We start from the raw sequence: 22,590 nt of genomic DNA, 5'->3' as shown, positions 1-22,590 counted from the left end.
TCTGTATCATCTGTACACAAGGACCTTTCGGAATTTTCCAGACGAATGCGTATCAGACATTTTTTTCGCAGACAGCAACGCGCCAAGCACTGGGGCGACACCCCCGAGAGTCCAAACCACTTGTACTCCCGAACCAGAACAAGCCGCAGAAGTCCGCGTATATATTAAAACTGTCACTAAAGAAACAATAAATGATATTGACTTCATACTTTATGCCAATCCCAGCATAGTGCAGGATGTAAAGTGATAGGTAGGGTAAAGTGCAGTGATCATAGGTTAGTGAAGGCTACGATTCGCCTCAACTTGAAGAGAGAAAGAGTAAAACTGGTCAAGAAGAAACAGGTCAACCTAGATGCAGTAAGGGTAAAAGCAGACGAATTTAGGCTGGAATTTGCAAATAAATATGCAGCCTTAGAAGAGAGAGATGATGATGACATAGAGGTAATGAATGAAACCGTAGCTAGGCTGGCTTCAGAAGCAGCAATTGAAGTGTGAGGCAAGGCCCCAAGGCAACCAGTAGGCAAGTTCTCCCAAGTAACAAAATACCTAATACAGAAACGACAAAGAATGAAAGTGTCCAACTCAAAAGATAAGATAGAATCAACAAGGCGAAAATAGGGGAAATTCGAAATTATAGCGTGGGCAAGACTGAATAAGCCGTAAAAAATGGACGCAGCCTGAAAAGAGTCTGAAGGAAACTTGGCATAGCACAAACCAAGATGTATGCAGTGAAAGATAAGCAGCGTAATATCATCAGCAATCTCGAAGGCATGGTAAAAGCAGCGGAAGAAGTCTATACTGACCTGTACAGCACCCAGGGGAGTCAGCATACCTCCGTTCGAAGCAGTAACGAACAGGATACAGCAACTCCTCCTGTAACTAGCGACGAGGTCAGAAGGGCCTTGCAAAACACGAAACGGGGAAGAGCGGCCGGAGAAGATGGAATAACAGTCGATTTAATCAAAGGTAGAAGAGACATAACACTTGGAAAATTGGCGGCTCTCTGTACAAAGTGTATATCGACTGCAAGGGCCGGTTTGTCTGCTAAGGCAAGAGAAGTTCATGCATGCTATAGTTACTGCCGCACCGAACGGCTACACAATGGTGCTACTACGACCTCGTATCAGTTGACATTGCGCAAGTTTCGTGGAAAACAACCCGAAACATCTCCAAATGCTTCCGCACCACGCGAGCACAACATATTCGAGCAGCACCACGCCGGCTCGCACAAGCCAAAGTAGGAAAGGCTCACCGCGCAGCCTTTCCTCCTAGCCCGACGAAATGGTCAACACGCAACGCAATAAAAAAAGTGAGAAAAGGACGGCGCAAGCGAATGCTGCTGGCTCCTTTACGACGTATATTTATGGTGTTGGACGGAGCGTCTTAGTGAGAATCCTGTAGATATTGTAGCGACTTTATACGAAAACCTAGGCGAACGTGGGTATTCGTATAATCGTGGTACCATTACCCATGGGTAACAGTGGTTTCAGCCTGGCCGTGATTTCTGGCAATCTTTGGCATCCAAGATCTATAATGACAAATGATACCACATATTGCATACATCGATTGGCACTGCAGGGGGGTATTCTGTAAGAGTCCACCTAGTGGACTGTCCATTTCGGCCACTGCTGATTGGCTAGGGCCGCTCGTCTCCTCCTCGATAGTACACTTGCATCCAATCAGCAGCGGCCGAAACGGACAGTCTACTAGGCGGACTCTTGCAGAATACCTCCCCAGTACTTTTCGAATAAGAAACTGTCCAAAGCTGTCACGGCCAACAACAACAAAAAAAAAATGACGCGATTGGTTACCTCTGCAGTTCGTGGCAGTTTTTATAGAACAGAGGCAATGGAAGCCTCCGAAACAACATTGCCCACGAAAAGTTGCCATCTGGCTGGGAATAGTAGACTATCTTCTTATTTACTCACTGTGTACGGACGAAAAAGTTAACAACCATTGAAGTACGTTGGGGCCCTGCCTTCGTAGGAGCCCAGTCTATCGCTTTCTATCACAATATTTTGGTGCAGTCAGTAGCTGTGTTTCCAGCAGTAGCTTCGGTTCGTGACTTCCCATATTGAAACAATCGGTTTAAGTAGATCGACAACATTGATGAGGCCTGGCTGGTGACTATACTTTCCTATCAATAACGCGTCGTCACTTCCTTGTCGGGACAGTGTAGCTGGCACCGACGCAAGGCGGTTTGCGCAGCTGGTCGCGAAACGCGCTAAACTTCCAGCTGCGAAATGTTGGTCACATTGTCCGCAGCCCACTCCGGAAATTCTCCCACGTCGAGCACGAGATGACCGAGGGTGCTCGTCAGCAGTATGGTGATGCTGACGCAGATGACGGTCAGCTGAAACCCGGGCCAGATCTGATAAGTGAGAGAAAGGATTGCAGACACGTTTTTCATTGAGTTCAGCTGGAAGTTTGGCTAACTGATGTTGGTGCATCTTGTAATGCGTCGAGTACTGCTCAGCGGGCTTGAAAAAATCGGAGGTGACTTGCAATATTTGCGATTTAAAAGAGGAGCTAAGGAAACTGGCGATGTGTAAACATTGATTGATTTCTTGTCGCCCACAAGTGCATTCCTGCTTGGCGGTTATTTTAAGTTTTCTTCGCTTTTACACATTGGTAAAGCAGGCACCTGCACATCCTTTACTGAGTGCTCCCCATATGAGGGGAACGTTTCTGTGACTAAGAAACATTGACACCAAAATTTGAAACTTGAAATGTTAGTACCGTTTAATTTTTTTTTTCTGCAGGGGCAGGTACCTCTGATCGAGCATCAATGGCGAACGTTGCCTTGAGCATATTTTAAATTGGTGTTAAAGTGAGCGGAGGGTCTTATTTGAGCATGCAGCACGCCTCGACATCGCCTCAACATGACGCGCTTAGTGACTGCTCGGTCTCTCTGGGACGTTTTGCCTGCTCCGCGAATATTAATTAATTAATTTATGGGGTTTTACGTGCCAAAACCACTTTCTGATTATGAGGCACGCCGTAGTGGAGGACTCCGGAAATTTCGACCACAGGGGGTTCTTTAACGTGCACCTAAATCTAAGTACACGGGTGTTTTCGCATGCTCCGCGAATATTGTCGGCCTCAATAGATATCGAGCGCGACGGGTCGCTGCGGCCTCGCTTCCATGTCGGGCTGACCGTCGGTTCGCAAGAGACGCACGGTACGATCAGGCGACCAATCAGACGTCCACCTTGTACGAACCACACAGCACCCAACCATTTCCAAAGTTACGACAGAAGGCGACGTTGCATCGCACGCCGTACGAACCGTCCCCCGGAAGGCAAGCGCTAGTTTTACGGCTTGAAAAGACATATTCGAGTCGAGACGTAGTAGGATTAAACAAATGAGATGTGGTGGTTTGCATTTTTTGGCAAGCACGAGCCTTTTGAAGAATAGAACGTTCAGTGGACGAGAACGATCGCTTCGTTCTGGTTACCTTTTTTTACATGCTCCTTTTCATGAAATTTATATCGGCCACATCGCGGGAAGTCGTTGCCGTCATGCGTACCCCCCCCCCCTCCCCTGCCCTTGGCTCCGCTCAGCATGGTCGAAAGAGAGTTCGGTTCGCACCCGGTGACCCGCCTCGCTTGTCGGGCTAAGTATGAAAATGGGTAAGATAAGAAAGAGAAGTTAGACGGGTGTCAAGGGCGGCAAGACGCAGGAAAGCAAGCCAAGCAAGCATCCGACGAACATGGGTCAGATATCGGCATCATGTGCGCGACTCTGTGGCGTTCGAGCACCAGGTGTTGTAGCTATGAAAAGTTCTTTCGGAGTTCTCGAGGACCACGGGTAAGCGAACGTCATTTACGAATACTGTCAGCAGGCACTCGTTTTGCACGATTCACCAGTAATGTTCCGCGAAAGGCCTGAGTGACATAAGGGCACTGTCGCTCGCTCAGTTCATTGACCATGACGGTCACTATATAGTACGTGCGTTGCCGATAAAACACTTGTAATGACGTACTTGAGTTCGTGTTAGTCCAGCAACACCTGTCGTTCGCAGTTAGTTTTGTCCACGTATATTGTCAAGACTGAAATCGATAAAAAAAAGCAAACTCGACCCATTTTATTTATATTGAAAATCAGAGACGAGGGAATTGTTACGCATACTTGATTGCTAGCTCAGTTTTCGTGTACTGCGACTGCCGAAACGGTGTTGATATAAGTAAAACCTTTTTGCTAATTTTGTAACGCTGACCGTTGAAGGTGTCATTAAACAAAAGACAGCTTGAGCGACTGTTATCGATAGTTACTGATTGTCACATAGCGTCTTTTTTCAGACTGTAAACCATCGCGAAAATTTAGTGTTCGCTGGTACATTCCGGCAACTTTGCTTTCTATTCGTAGCTCTGCACCCAAAGTAGATATCGCACTCCTCTCAACTGATTCTGCTAGAACATATAAAGAGGACAAATTTGGTACATAAATTTACAGCTTACATGAATTTATTATAATGTTTATAAGAGTTTTGCAAAAGCCGTACTTAAGTAAGAACAGTATATTGCAGAACGATGTGTTATAATATAACTTTGTCCGCTTTCGATGTAATATTAGATGCATTGATGAGTTACTAAGATGTAAACTTGACAGTGCCGTTCTATAAAAATTTGCGATTTTTCATACCATTTATTAAGGAGACTGACAACTGGCCAGAATGTGTTGTGAGACCTTGATGGAAATGAAATAACCAGGATTTATAGTGATAGAATCCAGCACGATGATTGGGATTTAAGTAGGAAATATAAGTTTAAATTGGCAAAGAGAAGTCAGAAAAACCACTGAGTGGCGAGTTCCGGCGGTGAAATCTTGATAGTTCGAAATGCCGTAAAGATATTACTTTACGTAAGTCGACTGTCATTAACTACAATATAATTATTGCTTAAAATGCAGTTAGTATATTATTAGACACTTGCGCATTATTAAATGCGTATCACAAAGTAAAGGAAGTCCACGCTAACGAGCGGCGCAAGCGTCGTTCCACATGCATGGTGGCGCGCATGCTGTTGTACGCGCGCGAGTATAACACGAGTATGTAAGTACCCGGAGTTTTATGATCTACCTGTGATACAAGATGCCATCGTCGAGTTGTGCCGCAAATGAGTGCGTTTTTTTTTACCTTCGTGTCGGCGCCTCTGTCACATTGTACCGACGGCGACCTCTCCGCCGACCGTCGGCAGACTGTTCAGCGTCGGTACAGTGTGACACAGACGCCGACACGAAGAAAAAAATGGCCAGGCTTAGCTTGGTTAAGCCAAGAATGCGTTGCATATTGCGCGAGTTGGGGCCCAGCTTTTCCTCCGGCTGTCGTGACGTCACGTCACGTGGTTGCGCTAAAGATCAATGGTGGCTGCCCGGCTGCGCTCAAGGGCTGAACTGAGTGATTGCAATATGCAATGCATAAAAATAGAAGCAACTTAATAACAAACATAGCAAACTTACAAGATAATAGACCCACATATGAGACGCGCAGCAATGAACAATGGCTCATACCCTCAATGGTGGCTGCCCGGCCGCGCCCAAGGGCTGAACTGAGTGATTGCAATATGCAACGCATAAAAAAGCTGTCGCTGACAGTTGGCAGACTGAAATCGGCGTGGGGTCGGCCTATTGTGAGTGAGCATTTACCAATCGGCATTCTCCCGGCGCGCTACTTGTGGCGGGGATGGTGGTCTATCGTGCAAGTCGGGTTCGTCGCTTCCGCTGCCGCTTTCGTTCGTCGAAGTATGACGTTCGGGTGCTACTTCGTAAGGATCTAAATTCTGAGCAGGCATGCGAGCTAAAGTCCTTTGTTCGAGCTCGCTAAGGTCTTCGAGAGACGACAGCGGAAATCAGAAGCGCACGCTTGGCTACAGCAACACGAACCTCGTATCACGTGTAAAAGCGTCGTTTCGTTTTCGATGCGCGTGTTCATTATGACTAGTTCAATACCAAAGCAGTTGGACGGGAAACCGCAACAACCCATAGCTATTATCGCAGAAATACTTTAACACTTTGGAAAACATGAATCGCAGGAACATTGATTCGATAAATAAAATAATACTTTCTCACACCTACGACAGCACTTGTCGTCTGCCTCCCACTAGTGCCGGCCTATAATCGCTATCGCGCTCAGTTATCACAGTTTTCAGCATGCTTGCAGTGAACGACTTCATCCTTACTGCAGATCTTAAAATTCTCATAAAAAATGTTCCGCGGCGTTTTCCACGTTACTACTTCATGATTAGACGCTCTGGCCGGTAAGCTTTCCGTTGCACTAAAAAAATGTGGGCACCATGAAAATTGGTTGCAAGTCCCTTTCAAAAACGGTGGCCTAATCAGAAATTAGCTGCCGTCACTCACTACAATTTAACACGCTATTTTAAATATGAGAATCCTCGCCAAACTAAGTGCAGTGTTTGCCGAGAAACAGAAACCCTCCTTTTCAGTGAATTTAGAGAGGAACCACTGAACTAAGGCTTCCTTTCAAGGTTTGAAAGGAGCCCTGCATCACTTTTAATGCGATAGCGTTACGGACCCATGTCGCACAAGATCCGGTGTCAGCGTCGGACGTCTCTTCGGCAAAAATGTTTTCGAACCATTCACACCCAGGCCCTCCATGTGGCACGAGGAACTTACAGAACTAGTTGTGTTTCTCAAGCTGAAATAAGTAAAAAAAATTTAAAGTACGACTTACACGCAAGCTACAGACATGATAGGTCTCGGATTGTAATTTGAATATACGGGAAAACACAATTATGTGACGTGAAAACTCAAATAAACCTCTTTTACAGAGTTTCTACAATTCATAGACCTCCGACGGCGTCCATTTGCGCGCGCCGGCGCGTGAATATGTCGGAGTCCACGTACTGGTACGTACGCTTCCTTGAAACACTTCCAGATGGCGCTCGCCTCCGCCGCATCGCGGCCCACGCAAGACGTCATGTTTCTACCAGAAAGCCCACCTTCCTGCATAACGTTCGCCACGTGCATTTCCCGGTAAACATTACAGTTACATACGCTCCAGTTGCCGGGAAGCGTGAGAAGCAGTCGGGGATCTTTGAATGCTATCACGTTCCACCCTGAAAGCGAAGCTTAAGCGTCCTCCATAGTTTTTTGTTTAAGTGGACAAATGAATATGACGCTAAAAAAATGCACTATTTCAGGAATACTTTGCTGCGAAGAGTACTTCGGTGCGTTCAGCAGAAGCAGAGTTATTGGCAGTCAACTCCCCTACCCGATGCTTCCGCTTTTTTTCAATGACTTGCAGTACGAAGGCTACGCCGGAGCGTGGTGTGGCGACAACGCTCCGCCTACTGAACGTCACCGCGGTGCGCAGTTCAAATTTGATTTTGGATGTTCACGTCGAAGCCGGTACTTCCGATTTTAGCGCCTACGACACGCCAATCACGCTTGTCCTCAGTGAGCAGCAGTGCGCTCAGTCCAAGGAGGTAAAGTTTGATATAACGTCCTCGGCTCAGTCAGCGGACTCGTCGTGGTACCTCGCGTATCTACGCAAGGTAGGAGACTGCAGCTACATGCAGCTGTAGCACGCATGCGCAGCATTTCATTTGTGCACAACAGGGCTTGAGTGCACGCTCGCGCTCACTTGCTTCAGTCTGGCCGTGCTACGTGGTGTGGAGCGGCTTCCTCCTGCACGTGCTTGACCGACGGATACAGTAGCCACATCCAAGTTGCGCATTTTGAAGCGCTATCAACAGTTCAATACGAAGCGAAGTATGCCAAGGCGTCTAAACAGCAGCGACCAGAAGTGAGCGCGGGCTGGCAAGCGTGTGTGTATTCTGACCTTAAGTTACGCGTGGTTCGAGGGTAGTTCGGTATTCAAAACTTGTCGACATTATATAGCGAGACCCAAGGCTACGAGATCGATGAGCAAGGTGGCCAAGGTTTATTTTCTGCGTGGGCGACCACGACAGGGCATGAGCAGACGATAGTCGGCTTCTTCCAGAAGTACGTAATTATTATTGAAAATCGACAGGAGATTTTCGCTTACTTCAGCCTATTTAATAAACGGCGTCAATAAATCTGCTCAGTAATATTAACAAGAAGCGCACTCATTCAAACACCCTTCTTGATTGATGTCAGCTTTTGGTCAATAACAGCTGCGTATGATAATCTGCTATATAACGAAATAAGGCGTCTAGGAAAGAGCGAGGAGCAGGCTTGTGTTGGATAGAGAACCTTTGAGTAAACGGTGAGGTCGCGCTCGGTTTACAAGCTGCGTGCACCGCGCACGATTCCAAAATTTGGCTAAGATGTTCACAGCAGAGTAGGTTACCCGCAGACTCTGTTCTTTCACCAAGCCCGAGAGTGGTTCGGGACCCATTCAAGGTCAATCTTCAAGACGCTGTTATCGTTTTGCCAGCTCTCTAGCATAACCTTTTTTTTTTATCACAATGTGAAGACGGTGGCATTCGGGTGTTGAAGGGGCGCATATGTATCCATGCTTGACAGCTACGAATGAGGCCCACACAGTCAATGACGTACCATGTCGCGGACACCCATGCTTGCCATGTCGTAGACGAGCGCGTTGGGTGGTGTGGACGCCGGTAGCATGAAGGAAAACGAGCACGACAGCGTCACGGGCATCGCCAATGACATCGGGTGCATTCTGAACTTCACGGCCTGCGGCGTTGGTGCACAGGGCCGTACTCTCTCAGGGCAAACACCTCGTTAGCTATATATTCAAACACTTACAGCCACTTAAGTTTGTAACAAAGGCCGAGAACTCGACCTCTAGAATGTCAGCGTTGCGTATCTAGTCTATCCTCGGTAAATAAACACTAAACAAAAAGATCAGTTGAGCTTACGCTTGTGCAATAGAGAAAAAATATCCCTTTTCACGTGGTGGGAGGCTTGATAAGCGATAAAAAAAATGCCAGGACAACGCCGCCTTTAAGTTGCTGCACCAGCTCACCAAGACGTCAGCAATTTTGACAGCGCCTCTTCGGTTCTAGTCATTTGCTGATTGGTGTAGTTGCACACACTTATATTCTAAAAATGAACTAAAGAAGAAACTCGGCCAGTTTTCAGTACGTTCACTGCGCCAGGACAGCAGAAATACAAGAAAATACTTCAAAATATATGACGTAACAGTGAAGTGCCTGCACTGGAGTTCTGGCGTAAGATTGCAGAAATGCTCGCCTGATCCCCACTTTCTTCTTCGGCAATCACGCTTTGCGCGAAATTACTGAAAAGTTGATTTTTGAAACAATACTTTTATCACTCTGAACTGACTGAGTGTTTCTCTTTCGAGTTGTTTTAGGTCGAAAAAAAAAGAAAAGATTAAGTTTCCCGCGAACGACGAATCATTGCAGGCGACAGAAAAGTCTAGCATTGCTTTCGAGTTCCTCGGGCGGCAATCGCGCGTGGGGACGACATGTTCGCACAAGGCAGCACGCAAGGCAGCTGCCGCTACGCGGAGGAAACAGTGAACCGACAACTGCGTCACAAAACGCTGGCATGATGAGGAGCACGGGCTGTGGCGTTGCAGACATCACACGACCATGGTGCACGGGATGAAGCCAACGGAAAAACGTCGGCGCGTTCTGAGCACTGCTCGCTCATATCTCATATCGCTCATCATATCATATCGCTCATCGCTCATATCGCGGCCAGTGAAGATTTCGCTTCACTGGCCGCGAACTTGCGATTTCGCCGTGGCGGTGCTCCGAGGAGGCACATGACGTCACAACGCGCGCCTCTTGTGCATTTAGAGACGAGAAATTGTCCACTTCTATTTTGTCCTTTCTGCACGCCTCACCCTTTTTGCATAATATTTATCTCTATCTCTCGCTCCCTAGTCACTACTGCGCATGTGCCACTAGTAGCACCGAGCCACAGGTGTTCCGCCGCTGCACAGCGCCACGCCTTTCATCCGCCGCCGTTTGGTATGATGTCACACTGCGTTCCTCGTCGTTGTGCTCGCCTCCGCTCGCTTCGCCAGCTGCGTCGCATGCCTCATAACACGTCGGAGGATTGAAAAGGAGAGCTCCTGTGCGGCGCAACCACAGTTGAGGAATATGGACAGCGACCATTCTGATAAGCAGGAGGAGGCCTGGAATCGACATCGGAACGAGATGAAGAGGAAACGAATCGCCCAAAAAACAGACGAACAGCGCGCCGAACGACTGGCTAAATGCCGCAATATAGCTAGACAGCCAGACTAAGCAGGACTTGCAATCAACATTAACCAGAGCTAACCATGCTATGCCTTAGCTTTCGCTACGTATATCCTGGCATAGCCGAGCTAAGCCACTGCCAATTTTTTAAGTCTGACTGGTTTTTAAGAGTCTATTGAAGCCAGAGACGAGAAAGTGTTTGATTACATACATTAAATAGTGGTGTTGCACATGCAGTAGTTGCATGACTAGCGTTACGATTCTCTTTTTGCGGAAATGAATGGGAAGAACGCCAAACACATGGGGCACGGCGCGCGTAACCATCACGCTCGTCAACATGAACAGGCTTGTCCGTCAGATATGTGCGACAGGATTATGCGCGGAATGTGCAAATCCTACTCACCGGCTAAGAAGGCTTAACCCCTCTACGCCAGGTGGTGGATTGCCATCCGAAACCCTCCTTTTGGGTTGGTCCGACGTGTACTGACAAGGCCCTCTACCAGGGGCAGCAGAGACTGTGGATGCCCAGATGGCGCAGGGTACAAGAAAGCCAGCGAGCCACCAAGTGTGGTCGTATGTTATCTGTCCTTGCGTGTAGCTGAACGCACGCTGATCGCTTTTATATTTCTTTTTTGGGGGGCGCACCGCTCACACGCCATGGTGTATTAAACTTGTGTTGTTTGCTTTTACAAGACCTCGTCTTCCTTGCGAAACCCTCTGGGATGGTCAACCTCGTTCGAGCTCCAAGCAGACGATGTTGAAGGTTCCCTAAAGTCCATGCCCTTGACACTAGCAAGTATGCCTCACAGCGGAATTAAATTAATGACATGGGATAGCACTGGTCATAAGTTTAGCGTGGCCATGCGTTTTGAAGTTCACGCGCGGTCGCGAGAAAATGATCGCAGCTATAGCCTACACTGGACCAAGGCCCACATGAATACATACTGTTTCCAGAACAATAGGTATCAGCATTGATGCGACAGCCGAATTGCTGAAGAATTCGGTGACTGTTGCCGCCATCAGAGACAGAATAGCCACTATCAAAGGTTGGTCGAGGCCCTCGAGGTTGTCAAGCCAGTGCAGTATGACCTCAGATAGTCCAGATGCCTGCGAGAAAACCAGCAGAAGTAGCCAAGAATTCCGAGTGAACTCAGCATCACTCTTATGACTCGAACACATGGGCGCGCACGCACACACGTTCACCTTTCTTTTTTGTGCGGGGCTGTCTTAAATGCAGTTACAACGGCAGCAACGTCCTTCCATTACCGTGCTGTTTTGACTTCGATATTTTCACTTCGTCTGCACCCAGAAGAGTTCTTGTACCGATTAAGCATCGCCCGGTAATCGTACACTCACCGCAAGCTTCATCGTCACGTTGGACACGAAAAGCAATGTAATTTCGATAGGCACTGTAACAGTATAACCTAGGCACAGTAGTAATATCTTAGCTGTAGCACCTGCGTGCCAAGCTACACCTATAAAAAATAAAGGAACATTCCCTTTCCTGAAGTGGTTTACTCCCACATGACGATAGAGGTTGTAGAGGACTCAATAAGGTCACGAGCTGGAAGAAAAATGGAAAGAGATGGGCTGAATTTTCTTTTGTAAGTTACAACCACAAAACCTAAGAGAGAATGAAGTCGAAGAAAGCATAAGGGAAATTACCGTGTTTCCAAATAAAATGCACAATTATGAAAGTCACATGAAATTGGGCCCAATTTCCGGGCTGCCGGAGGCCGACTCCCTCCGGCAGCCCAATTGGGCTGCCGGAGGGAGTCGAACCCCCATCTTCCGCATTATGGGTGCGGTGTTGTAACATGAGCAACCGGCGGCGCCACTTTTCCGTCGACTTTCTGGGGTATGTGTGAACGCGCACTAAATATATTCCAGGCCGTGTTCGCCAGCTCCCCTCATGGCAGTGATGGCGCATGAGAAACATCATCTTTTTTTCCAGGCGTCACGTAGCATGTTAACCTAAAAGCCGACAATTCCATGGCCAATAAAAAAGGTCTACGCAGCACGCTTGAATTAACTTCAGTTGAAAATGTGTTCTAACTCCGCATCCTCAGATACCGTGATCTAAATTCGAACAGCAGTGCGCGGCCCTTTCAATATTCGAAACATTTCCCTTTCCATGTTATTTTATGCTGGTTGATATGTATAGCTACATAGCTGGCTTCCTCTGCATTTTACGTATCCATGATACTGCTTCGGCATTTCCCAGTTTACGCTTAAAACCTTACTCTCTGCCACTCTCGACTATGTCTACGTAATTTTGCTGGTTAGTTATTCTCGCTTTCGTTAGACGCATGCTCACATCACAAACAACTAGACATGTCGGCGGCTTTGCATCACGAGATTGTTTGTTATGGACAATCGTCCCCCGATGGTGTATGTTTCATTTTTCCTACACTAAAGATCCATGGTTGAGGTACCGGGATACCCCTGTAACATAACGGCTGCATGCTTGTAACCTCTCACTCGAACCCATCGAGAATGAAAATAATGCTTCGGGTGAATTTGCCGCCTGATAGGACCATAAACAATGCCAAGTGACGTTCAAGTTAGGACCGTGTGAACTGTGAAGAGCATTGATTGCGTAAATACACGTTCGGTTGCATAGCTGTGGCTCATAGGCCATGCGAAAGAGAGTAGTGCGCAAGAGCTAATACCTACACCATGCAGTCTATGAAGCGTTTTCGGCTCCCGCATGACTTCCGGCGTATCCAGGTATCAAAAGAGATCTGTTTCTGATTTAGAGAGAGCCATCTCTGGGGGGCGTGCATTTTATTCGGGCACCACGTATAAGGCTGCTTAGCGCATGAATAAGCTCATGCTGCTAAGACTACACCTCCTTGTCCAACATAGGACACAATTCCCCCCCCCCCTCCTCGCTTCTACGGGGAACCAGCGCTGCCCAGGAGACGCTACGGCATCTTGAGTCTGTAACTAAAATATGCTGACACCCTATGGTAGGGAGGCCACGAAGACTGCACGGCGCATTTAACGATAACAGAAGCGCGCCTGTACTAACGTTTGCTTAGACCAATGCGCCCAGCCGAGTTCTGTGCATGACTATCCGGGTTCCGAGCAGCGCATGCGCTTTGACGTTCTAGGACGTCAGTGTCCAGACAGGTCAGAAGCTGGCCACAGGGGCTTCAATATGAGCGGTGAATTTGCTGATGCAAAATCGTAGCAAGTGTTACTCTAAGCTGCGTCCACCGCTCGCTAGGTTGTGTCTTACGGCACTGATGTTGACACGCGAAGTATCAGCCCTGGTTGCCCATAGGCCACATTTGTTGCATTCGCGTTTAGATCAGGTGTTCATAATCTCCACCTCAGCCACCCTGTCACAGCGCGGGCCTTGCAGAGACTGCAGAACACGCATGCCACAAGAACATGCTGAACCGCATATAGTTTGCACCCATTCGCCTGTTTCCGCAGTCTCAACTAGAAGCCCCTACATGAGCTGGAAATTTTGGTCTGTAGTGGCAACGAGCTGGAATGTGCTTGGCGCTGGGGCTGGAACTGGCAAGTCGCGGGACTTACCCGCGACGCCTTGGAAAACGTCAGGCTCCCAGAGATGAGAAACATGAGGTTCCAGTGGCACATGGAACTGATCTCGTGCCACGACAATATAGGGTCGTACGGACGCAGCGGGTTGTACCGGGCAGAACGCTGTCGGGTGCGAGGAATAACGAACAAGGGCAACACCACCATCAGCAATGTTGTGCTCGCACTGGGTTTGCTGCGGGTGAAAAAGAGCGAGAAAACATCGCAACACTGTGTTCTGCGCCCGTCAGCACTGCATTGAATAAGACGGTAAGCAAAATACGAATAGCGTAACCGCATTTCAGTTGAGCAGGATGCGTTGTTGGGCAAGTTGGTTCATTGTTACTGGAAACATTGGTTGCGCTTACTTGACAATCAAATGTAAGAAGACAGGACAGGAAGACAGGAAGACAGGAAGACAGATTTCAGACAAGACAGGAAGGCAGATTTCAGTTGTTTGGTTCTTCCATTCGCGCCTTGCATGTGCCCAATGTGCGAGCTGAACGACATAAAATAAAGGAAAAATAAACGATCGTTTAAGCACGCATTCTATACAAGCCCAGGCGCTTTTGTAACAGTTATAGATTATGGGTTCCATGAGTAACGTGCTTACACTAAGAGGCGCAAAAATTACTCCGCTTACGCACATTCTAGATTCACTGGGCGTAGTGTGGCAAGACAAGAGAGCTACGAGAATGGCTGTAGCTGACGTTGTTCTGATACAGTTTGACTATCAGGACTTTTTTAATGCGTGGCTCAAGTTCGGTGAGCGAGCATCATCATCATCATCATCATCATCATCATCATCATCATTATTATTATTATTATTATTATTATTATTATTATTATTATTATTATTATTATTATTATTATTATTATTATTATTATTATTATTATTATTATTATTATTATTTAACTTTGAGTCCATATCACATGCTGCCACTGCTTCTGTGGTTTCAGTAAAGATGGCAATCTCGTGCAATGCAGCTGTATTGCACGGCTATGTAGCGTGCTGCAGTGCTGGCTATTTAGATAAAAAGCTCGCGACGATCGCACGTAATGGGGGTGGCGTGCGCCGAGAGCCCTCGCGCCAGCGAACACTGCCATTCTCCTATTCAAGGTTAGCAGCTGTGCGGATAGCTTAGCTGTAAAACGCCAGCGGTGATGCCTCTGCGTTCCCGAGTTATATCTGTCAAATACTCAGACTAAGTCCAAAGTTACTTAGAACAAGTGATCCAATGAGAATGACAAAAGGGACTGCGTCATGGCCGACAGCCATATTTACTTAGGAGCGCGCTAATACTGTATAGTCGCATCAAGCCATGCACCGAAAACCTAAGAATATCCGTCTGTTATGATGAACCTTGTTTTGAGCTAAAGTGAGTCGTTCATGTCGAAAAGGTACGACGCGACGGAAAACTATGCGCGGGCAAGAACACAGTTTGACACCGCGTACGCGAGCGCGAGAGCGAGAGAATGGTTGTATAGATGAAAGAAGCACTATTTTTGATTTCGTGAGGCAACGTCCTGTCACTCTGAGCTCCCGTCTGTGTAGCTTTGCGTCGCTAGTGACGCCGCACTCCCTGCCTTCCCTCTGTTTATTCTCTTCACCGGCCGACGTGCCTACTTACGCGTCTAAGGGAAGAAGCTGCATCCAGCCCACGATGGAATCGCGGGATTTGAAGAACCAGAGGTAGACCAGCAGCACGAGCAGCAGCATTACGGCGAGCTCGCCACGTCTGCGATCAAAGCGGCGCACGGCGTTATTACAGCAATGATCAAAAAAGACAAACATGCTTAGGCTTCGTTCCAAACTATGTAGGCAAACGATGCCGTCTTGAGCTTCACATGCGTCGTCTGTTTTAAAGCGTAGTACATAGCAGACGCTCCTATAGGAGCACGGATTTTCGAGGATCTGCGACAACATGCGCAAGTGGGATAGAAAGAGACAGAGACAGAGAGAGAAGAAAGAGAGAGAGAGGTTAAGCGGGAGCAATCCCGCGATTTGTTACGTGGCACGTGGGTTGGGGAAAAGGGCATGATTCCTGCCAGTGCGCCCGCAGCATTGTGCACAGAGACGCCAACTTACTGCTATACTCAAGAAGTTCGACGACCGTCTTTTGTCGGAAGAGATCCTACTCGACCATAATAAGACCGGTAAAGCGTACTTGTGCTTTTTGTAATCCGGCAGATTCCGTGAACGCCTACAGTACTTCCTGCACAGATGCTCAACAGGCTGTACAAAGTTACCATGCCTCCGAGTTTAGGCGCTGTCATAAAAGCGCCAAAATCGCTATACAACGCGTCAAATGCTCTCCCCCCACGGCCACTGGCGGCCACGGACGCTTCGCACAAGTGAGCGGATAATACTAGCGTTGTGTGCTGGTGACAAGCAATGATAGTTAACTTCCATGTTCATAGCGCGCACCATAACACAGCGTCTGGCCATTCTGAAGCAAACCGGTAGGCGTTGAGTGATTCACTTGTATTCGTTTGTTTCTTAATAAAGGGAAAATGGGACATTAACCCTTTCGTAGCAATTGCTATGGCTCTTATGGCTCTTATTGCTATGCTCTTATGGCTTTTCTTTTTTCTGCTTCAGCCGAGCTTCCTTACTTTTTTGGTCCTAGTCCATTATTCTTCCAAACGGGAACCTCGTCTATCCCTGTGGCTGTGCGCTTAGGAATTTCGTCAGCACCAGTTCCTTTTCCATCTGGTTCTTTTTCGCGCTCTTTTTTTTCCTCACATACAACTACGTCATTGCCTTGGAAAGATTCGGTTGTTATTTCTCTAATGTAATTAAATGCCACGTCCTTTCCCAGTTTGTTTCCATCCTCGCCTAGAATATGTTGTTGTATTCTTCTAGATTTCCTGCCTAATAAGTTTATGTGGTTCTAAAATATTCTAGGTGCGGCCTTCTTTTTCTCACGTATTTCTGACAACCAACGTTCACTTTGACATTTTATCTTTGCTCGAACCAGTACCTGAACCATCGATTCTTTCTCCGAGTATATTTCACATTTTCTGGCTACTTCATCCTGCGGCAACTGCGTTTCTTTTTTTCTTTTTCTTGCTCGCCTGTGCTCTCGTGGTGCTTCCGGTCGTTCGGCGATCGCATCTCGTACCTCCCTGTTCCGCCAGCTTTTCGGTTTCTTTTTTCCTTTGCAAAAACATGTTGCTTCTTTTCCCGTATTTCTGTCGTAATTACACTTAGAAGCTCACTATATTCCCACTCATTGCTTGCCAATTTGCCAAGTTGTTCCTCGACTCTTGTGACTATATTTTTTTTATTTTTCAGCGTTCAAATTTAGACTGGCCATTCTTCGCTCCATGCTCTTTCCCAACTGCATATCCCTTTTTAAGAATGATGCGTTTATGGTCACTCCCTATGCTGCTGTACCCTTCCTCATCAATGAACATTTCTCTCAACTTATCAGGAATTCCTTCTGTCATTAGACATTAATTAATGGTCGATTGCCGGTTTCCCACTTCCCACGTGGTCTGAACACATCACTAACGTCCTGTATTCAGGATAGCGAGGTTACGTCGCCCACCAAGATCTAACATTGACTTCCAGTTGTCGGTATAGCCATTTAGAACCTGTATGTGGGCATTCATGTCACCTAATAGGATAATTTGGGTGTTATCCCCGAAGCCCGCAAAATTAGTACTTAGGCAATCCACTAACTTTTGATTATTTTATCTTCAATTATTTCCGTTCTACAAATAACTTACGCCAAGCCAAGTTTTCTTTCCACTCATTGTGCATGTTAAGATTGATATTTTGAATTTACTCTTTTCCATTTGGCTCCCTGATGAATGCGCATTCCGAGTCCCCCTCCCTTTCCTTCACACTTACTTCTGTTGCATGCACCCTTCCCAAACATAATTCTCGATCAATGGCGGCTCCTCCGAATCTCTTTACCTTCTTACGTTTTACGGTCTTTCTTGCTACTTGTCGCACTTTTTTAAATGCAAACACTGAACCTTTCAGAGCATACGCCTACTAGCAAAGGCCCATACTCATAGAACCTAAATCCTTCAAATGCCGACACTCAATTATCACCAACGTTTTAAAAGCAATAAATGCCGCACAGACTTAAGGTATGACACGTGTTCGTACTTGTTCAAACACGCAGCCACGTTCTGACTATCCTACCAAAGCAATATTCCTGATATGAATGCACACACACGCTAAAACCACTAATAGCTAATAGTTTTGCCACTTTCAAACCATTATTTAAAAGCTAAACACATTTAATACACCACACGATTGCACGTATTGAAACACGTGGTACGAGCGGACGCTCTGACTAAACTGTAAAAGCAAATTTACACGAAACATTCCCGCACACATGAAGAAAGAAGAAAAAGAAAGAGAACTAGCAAACTGCAATTTGAAGGCTAAAAAAAAAATCTGCAAATCAATAAACAGAAGCAAGCTCAAAGCATCTAAATAAAGCTTGTTTTCGTCGCCGCCACGGAGCTCTGCAAAAACACGTCTGTTCGCCACAAATATCACCACCTCAAACCACCTCTCCAACACCACGGATGTTTGGCGTTCCTGTATATGCTCCCGCTGCATATACAGGAACACTGCGGATGGTAACGGATGGTACTCGGTCCCGCCATCTCGCGGACGATTTGCTAAGCCGGCGTGTCACGCTGGTCCTGCTTTCGAATGGATGGCGCTGCTTAGAACGTGTCTACTGCTATATGCGAGCTCAGTGCGTCTTTAGTTTGTATACATGGAAGTCTCTTAGTGTTATGCAGAAGTTTATGCGGTTTCACTCATATTCTCTCAGTGGTTTTCAGCAGTGGATTGATCGCATTAATTGTATCAAAGAACTCAAAGTGTCACTGGTGTCTGGCGACAATTTTTTATCAGGTGGCGCATTCGCCAACAAAACTTTTTCGGGTGCGACAAACGTGGTAAATCTGAAATATTTCGTGATCTGAGCTTTCAGCAACGGCACATAGCTTCCGGAATAAAGGCTTAAAGCTAAAAATATATATATTTGAGCGACCAGCAGAATTTCAGGGCATGAAGCTCAAGACCCCGACAGCCGTCTTGATATCGCCGTAGCTATACAGAGGGGGGTGCGCATTTCGCTTAAAATGTTTGAACAAAAACCGATTTTGCTCTCGCTGTTACTTTATTCCTTCTCGCATTTCACAGAAAGACAGCATTTTATGGTTTGGATCGTTCAATGTAACACTTGGCACAGCTACTTGCCTGGGCTTTAAGAATACATCCGACGTTACCTTCGTCTGTGGGAAAGCTAGCTGTTGCCAAGGCTGCGTAGCGTAAACTTGTGTCGCCGCCGGTAAGTAGCTGTGGGAAGTGGCTGTTCTGATCTCCTCTGAAATCTCCTCTGAAACAGACGACAATCCTCTCAGAGCAGCTGCTGACAGGTGGCGACACACGTTCATGTTAGAGAAGTCTTTCCAGCAGCTAACTTCCGTATAGACGAAGTATCTCAAGAATGCGTTCGCATTCTTGAGGTACTTCGCGCACTTTCCAGGAGCTATCTCTATATCTGCATTTGTTTCTATGTTTGTATCTAACAGTTGCGCCGCCTACATGGGTCATTGGGTAGTCCGTAGTCGAATGGGTAGTGCATCGTGCTGCTGTGCTGAGGCAAAAGGGTTCGAAACCAACCGTCGGGCCAACTTGGACCTCTGTGTACGCGGTAATGTGAACATACGTGCAGCTTTTTAACGAACGTCTTTCACACCGACATCGGGGACTGTAAGGTGCGGGACCGGGTTGGTACCCCTGTTCAAAAAAAAAAAGTATTTGACGCTGACTTGGAGCCTTCTGTATACGCCACTCGGTCTGTGCTGGAATGAAATTTTTTTATGCAAGTTTGGCTTAGTGGGTATCTGCCAGAAGCTATGTGCCGCTCTTGAATAAGCGTCTTTGACAATAACGCGGGTAATTAGGCATGTGTCCACGGGAATTTGCCGCTCTACAATGAAGAAAAAGATCCTTAACTCTGATCATGAGCGGGATCAAACCCACGTCACAAGGGTTCCTCAAGGACAGCAAGCCGACACTGTAGCCGGCTGCGCCTCTATTGCAATGGGTATGTGCCCCTTTTTCAGTGAACGCCTTTCAAGCAAACGCTTTGGCGAGCTGCGTCGTGAATGTACTGGGTACGTGCCGCTCATCAATGAACATCTCGCTAACTTGAGGCACTGATCATGTGTAACTGAGTGTGCGGAAAGCGAGGAAACTATTCTCAGCGTTCGCACTCACCGGCACGCCATGCATATCGGAGGCCACGCTTAGGCTTCGCGGCGGCGGCGCCAGATGGCGCCCAGTGTTCTTAGCGAATAGCAAAAGAGGAGTCGTGCTACAGCGTGCACGCATCATAGATAATTCGTTTGGACGGTGGCAATTCCTTGTGTAGCTATATTAATTTTATGCTAATGCAATCCTGATGACAGCCATCGTGAAATGGGTGCTGCCGCATTTCTTTAATGTTCCTTCTATCTTAGGGCTGGGGGGCTAACTTGAGCAAGGTTAAAGCAGTAGTAAGGGCAAAATTGTTTTTACACAATTCTAAGCGGAACATCCACGTCTGTGTAAAGGCGATGAAATATAGTTTTCGAACCATAACGAACCGCTTTGGAGATGCTTGCAATGATGCATTACGGTACGTCTCAAGCCTCGAAATGACAATAAACACAAGACTGTTCTTACCCGATCCTGCCCAGTTCCTGGTTGCGGCGTTCGACCTCGCGCCGTGTCTTTTCCTGCGTCGTCTTTAAATAATCTGCCTTGTCGCACCTGAGGAGCAGCGGTAAAAAAAATTAGTGTTTAAAGATGCGTTCTAAACAAGAGGGAAGTTGATGGGAAGATGGAGGCTTTAGGTGATTCACAATGGTCGAACAAGGCATGTTGCTGGAGCCACATTTCAACACGGGCACTAACTAGTCTCCGCCAGAACACTAAGGGCTTTTCTTAGCTGCATGGCTGTCTAAGTCTAGCTCACTCTCTCTTTCACCGTCAATGGAGGATGAGGAGGGGAATAAGCCGGTGCGTAGAGTTCGGTAACAAAAGTCAAAGTCCTCACAAAAGAGAGAGAGAGAGAAATAGAAGAGAGGGAAATAAATTCAGTGTCACCATCAGGGCGAAACAATGGATGAGATAGCAACATGTTAGAATATTGCAGGTGTAAGGCTCGTAGCTGTAGCGGCAGTATGAATTGCAATAAACGTAAGCTGACTAATGGTATCTTCGACTGGTCGCCTGTATGCCCCGAAGCAGAGTCGGGTAGATCGAGCGTTTCCCGAGCTCAAAGGTAGAGGACAAGCGCGCAAGCCGAACGTGCGACTCGCTCTCGGAGGAGGAAATTGCCGATGCGAAACCACGTGACTACTGCCAACGTCCGATGTTTCGCCAATCCAAAGCTCCCGACGCTGCCGGAAAACCGGCGGACGTGCCGGCGGGACGAGCGTTCGTCGAGACGCCAGCATGCAGTGGCCTAGGCTGCCAAGGTTATGGTGGGCCGTCGACAACAGCAGCGACGCGGCGCTGCGTTGACGTTTCAATCTCGATGACTGCTCCGGCGACAGGGCTCGGAGCGCCTCAGAGCGCTCGAAGGTGGAGGAGAGCAATCGAGAAGAACCAGCCGAACGCAGGGCGCGCACCCTCTTCCAACCAGCCGAAGACAACGCCGCTCGCGAGAGCGCTCCAGAGCGCTCAGAAACGACCAGCCGAAGATAGCATTAGTAAACACGTGTGGTGTGGCTTGTGTAGAAACAAGAACAGAGAAAATTCGATGACGACGAGCAGGATCGTTTAGAACTACAGGTCTTGCCGGCGTTATCGCCTCGTGTTCACCTCGCAGTTCCGTAGTGCGGTGTGCTCGCGGTGGGCACGACGCGTGCGCCCGCTTCGCACTTTTGAACTCCGTCGGCATTATCGCTTAGCCTCAATCTCTTGTTCTCGAATCGTGACGTCACGTCTTGGCACCTCCGGCATTGAGCACGCGCGCAACAGAACGGTGTTTCTGCATCTGAACTAACGGAGTGGTCTTCGCGCGCATGTGCGAACGCCTCGCTTCAGCGCCATTGGCGTTTCGCAGGAGCTTCTCGGCCGGCGCGGGAACATTTTCGTGCCATTTGAGGGACGCGGTGCTTCGCTGTGGACACCACGCGCCGACAGGTGCATTTGTAGCTACCTCACGTTGGCCACCATGTGTGGGAAAACAATGTCACAAGCCTACCGGGCATGCGTGGTCTGCTTAGTATGCGTAGGCTGTTTTACAATTCGTTCAGGCAAACAAAATTTTGGGACCTGAGGTCTTAGAATGCAGTTTCTTCTGTGCACCAATATCTTCGATTGCAACATGAACACGCCTAGACATATTTCGCGCCATAGCGTTGATATTCTGACGCTAAGAGAAATCGTACAGTAATGTTCTTCAGAAAATTTAATGAACCTGAATGAATGAGGATACTTGTGTGTCATTATTCACGACGGTGAAAGAGAAATCGCACTCAGTGTTCATAGGAGGTGCCAAGCGTCCCATTGCGCTGGCTTGCACGTGGAAAATATAGGTACTTAAGGATACTATATTTCGTTTACTGAGGCATGAGCCCATGGCCTAATGGTTGGATGATCGCGCTGTTGTGCTAGGCGTGCACTGCTTGAGTCCTACCATCGTTCAGTTAGATTGATGTTTAATAATTAAAGATAACATCTTTCTTAGCGACTTTGCCACCACTTATCCGTATCAGGTATGTTTAAAACCTCTATCGTGGGCCGATGCCGGCGATATTTAAGCCCATCGCGCCAGTAAAATTACTTTCGAATTAGAGCCTCGATATTCCTTCGCTCCTTTAATACTCAATAGCCTGAGAAGGTTCAAGATAACAGGCATGCGCT

The 22,590-nt window shown here is 47.4% G+C and overlaps 1 protein-coding gene across 10 annotated transcripts in view; it reads right to left on the bottom strand.

Annotated features, from left to right (window-relative positions):
• Positions 1 to 943: 943 nt before the first annotated feature.
• LOC135919495 (Na(+)/citrate cotransporter-like) overlaps positions 944 to 22,590 on the bottom strand; it is a 43,772-nt gene continuing 22,125 nt past the window's right edge. For 3 of the 10 annotated variants that reach the window (XM_065453354.1, XM_065453360.1, XM_065453357.1), the window contains 6 exons: positions 20,401 to 20,487; positions 15,323 to 15,430; positions 13,689 to 13,887; positions 11,085 to 11,246; positions 8,506 to 8,643; positions 949 to 2,371 (listed from right to left, as the gene is read on the bottom strand). In XM_065453354.1, coding sequence (XP_065309426.1) covers positions 2,225 to 2,371; positions 8,506 to 8,643; positions 11,085 to 11,246; positions 13,689 to 13,887; positions 15,323 to 15,430; positions 20,401 to 20,487 — 841 coding nt within the window. In that variant the 3' untranslated portion in view covers positions 949 to 2,224. Of the gene's footprint in view, positions 2,372 to 8,505; positions 8,644 to 11,084; positions 11,247 to 13,688; positions 13,888 to 15,322; positions 15,431 to 20,400; positions 20,488 to 22,590 lie in introns of all 10 variants that reach the window. The other 7 variants (XM_065453355.1, XM_065453352.1, XM_065453359.1 and 4 more) reach the window with 7 other exon arrangements.

The sequence above is a fragment of the Dermacentor albipictus genome, chromosome 2 (assembly GCF_038994185.2).
Source record: "Dermacentor albipictus isolate Rhodes 1998 colony chromosome 2, USDA_Dalb.pri_finalv2, whole genome shotgun sequence".
Taxonomy (NCBI): Eukaryota; Metazoa; Arthropoda; class Arachnida; order Ixodida; family Ixodidae; genus Dermacentor; species Dermacentor albipictus.
The sequence above is the reverse complement of the archived record's forward strand: the minus strand, read 5'-3'. Positions and strand labels throughout refer to the sequence as shown.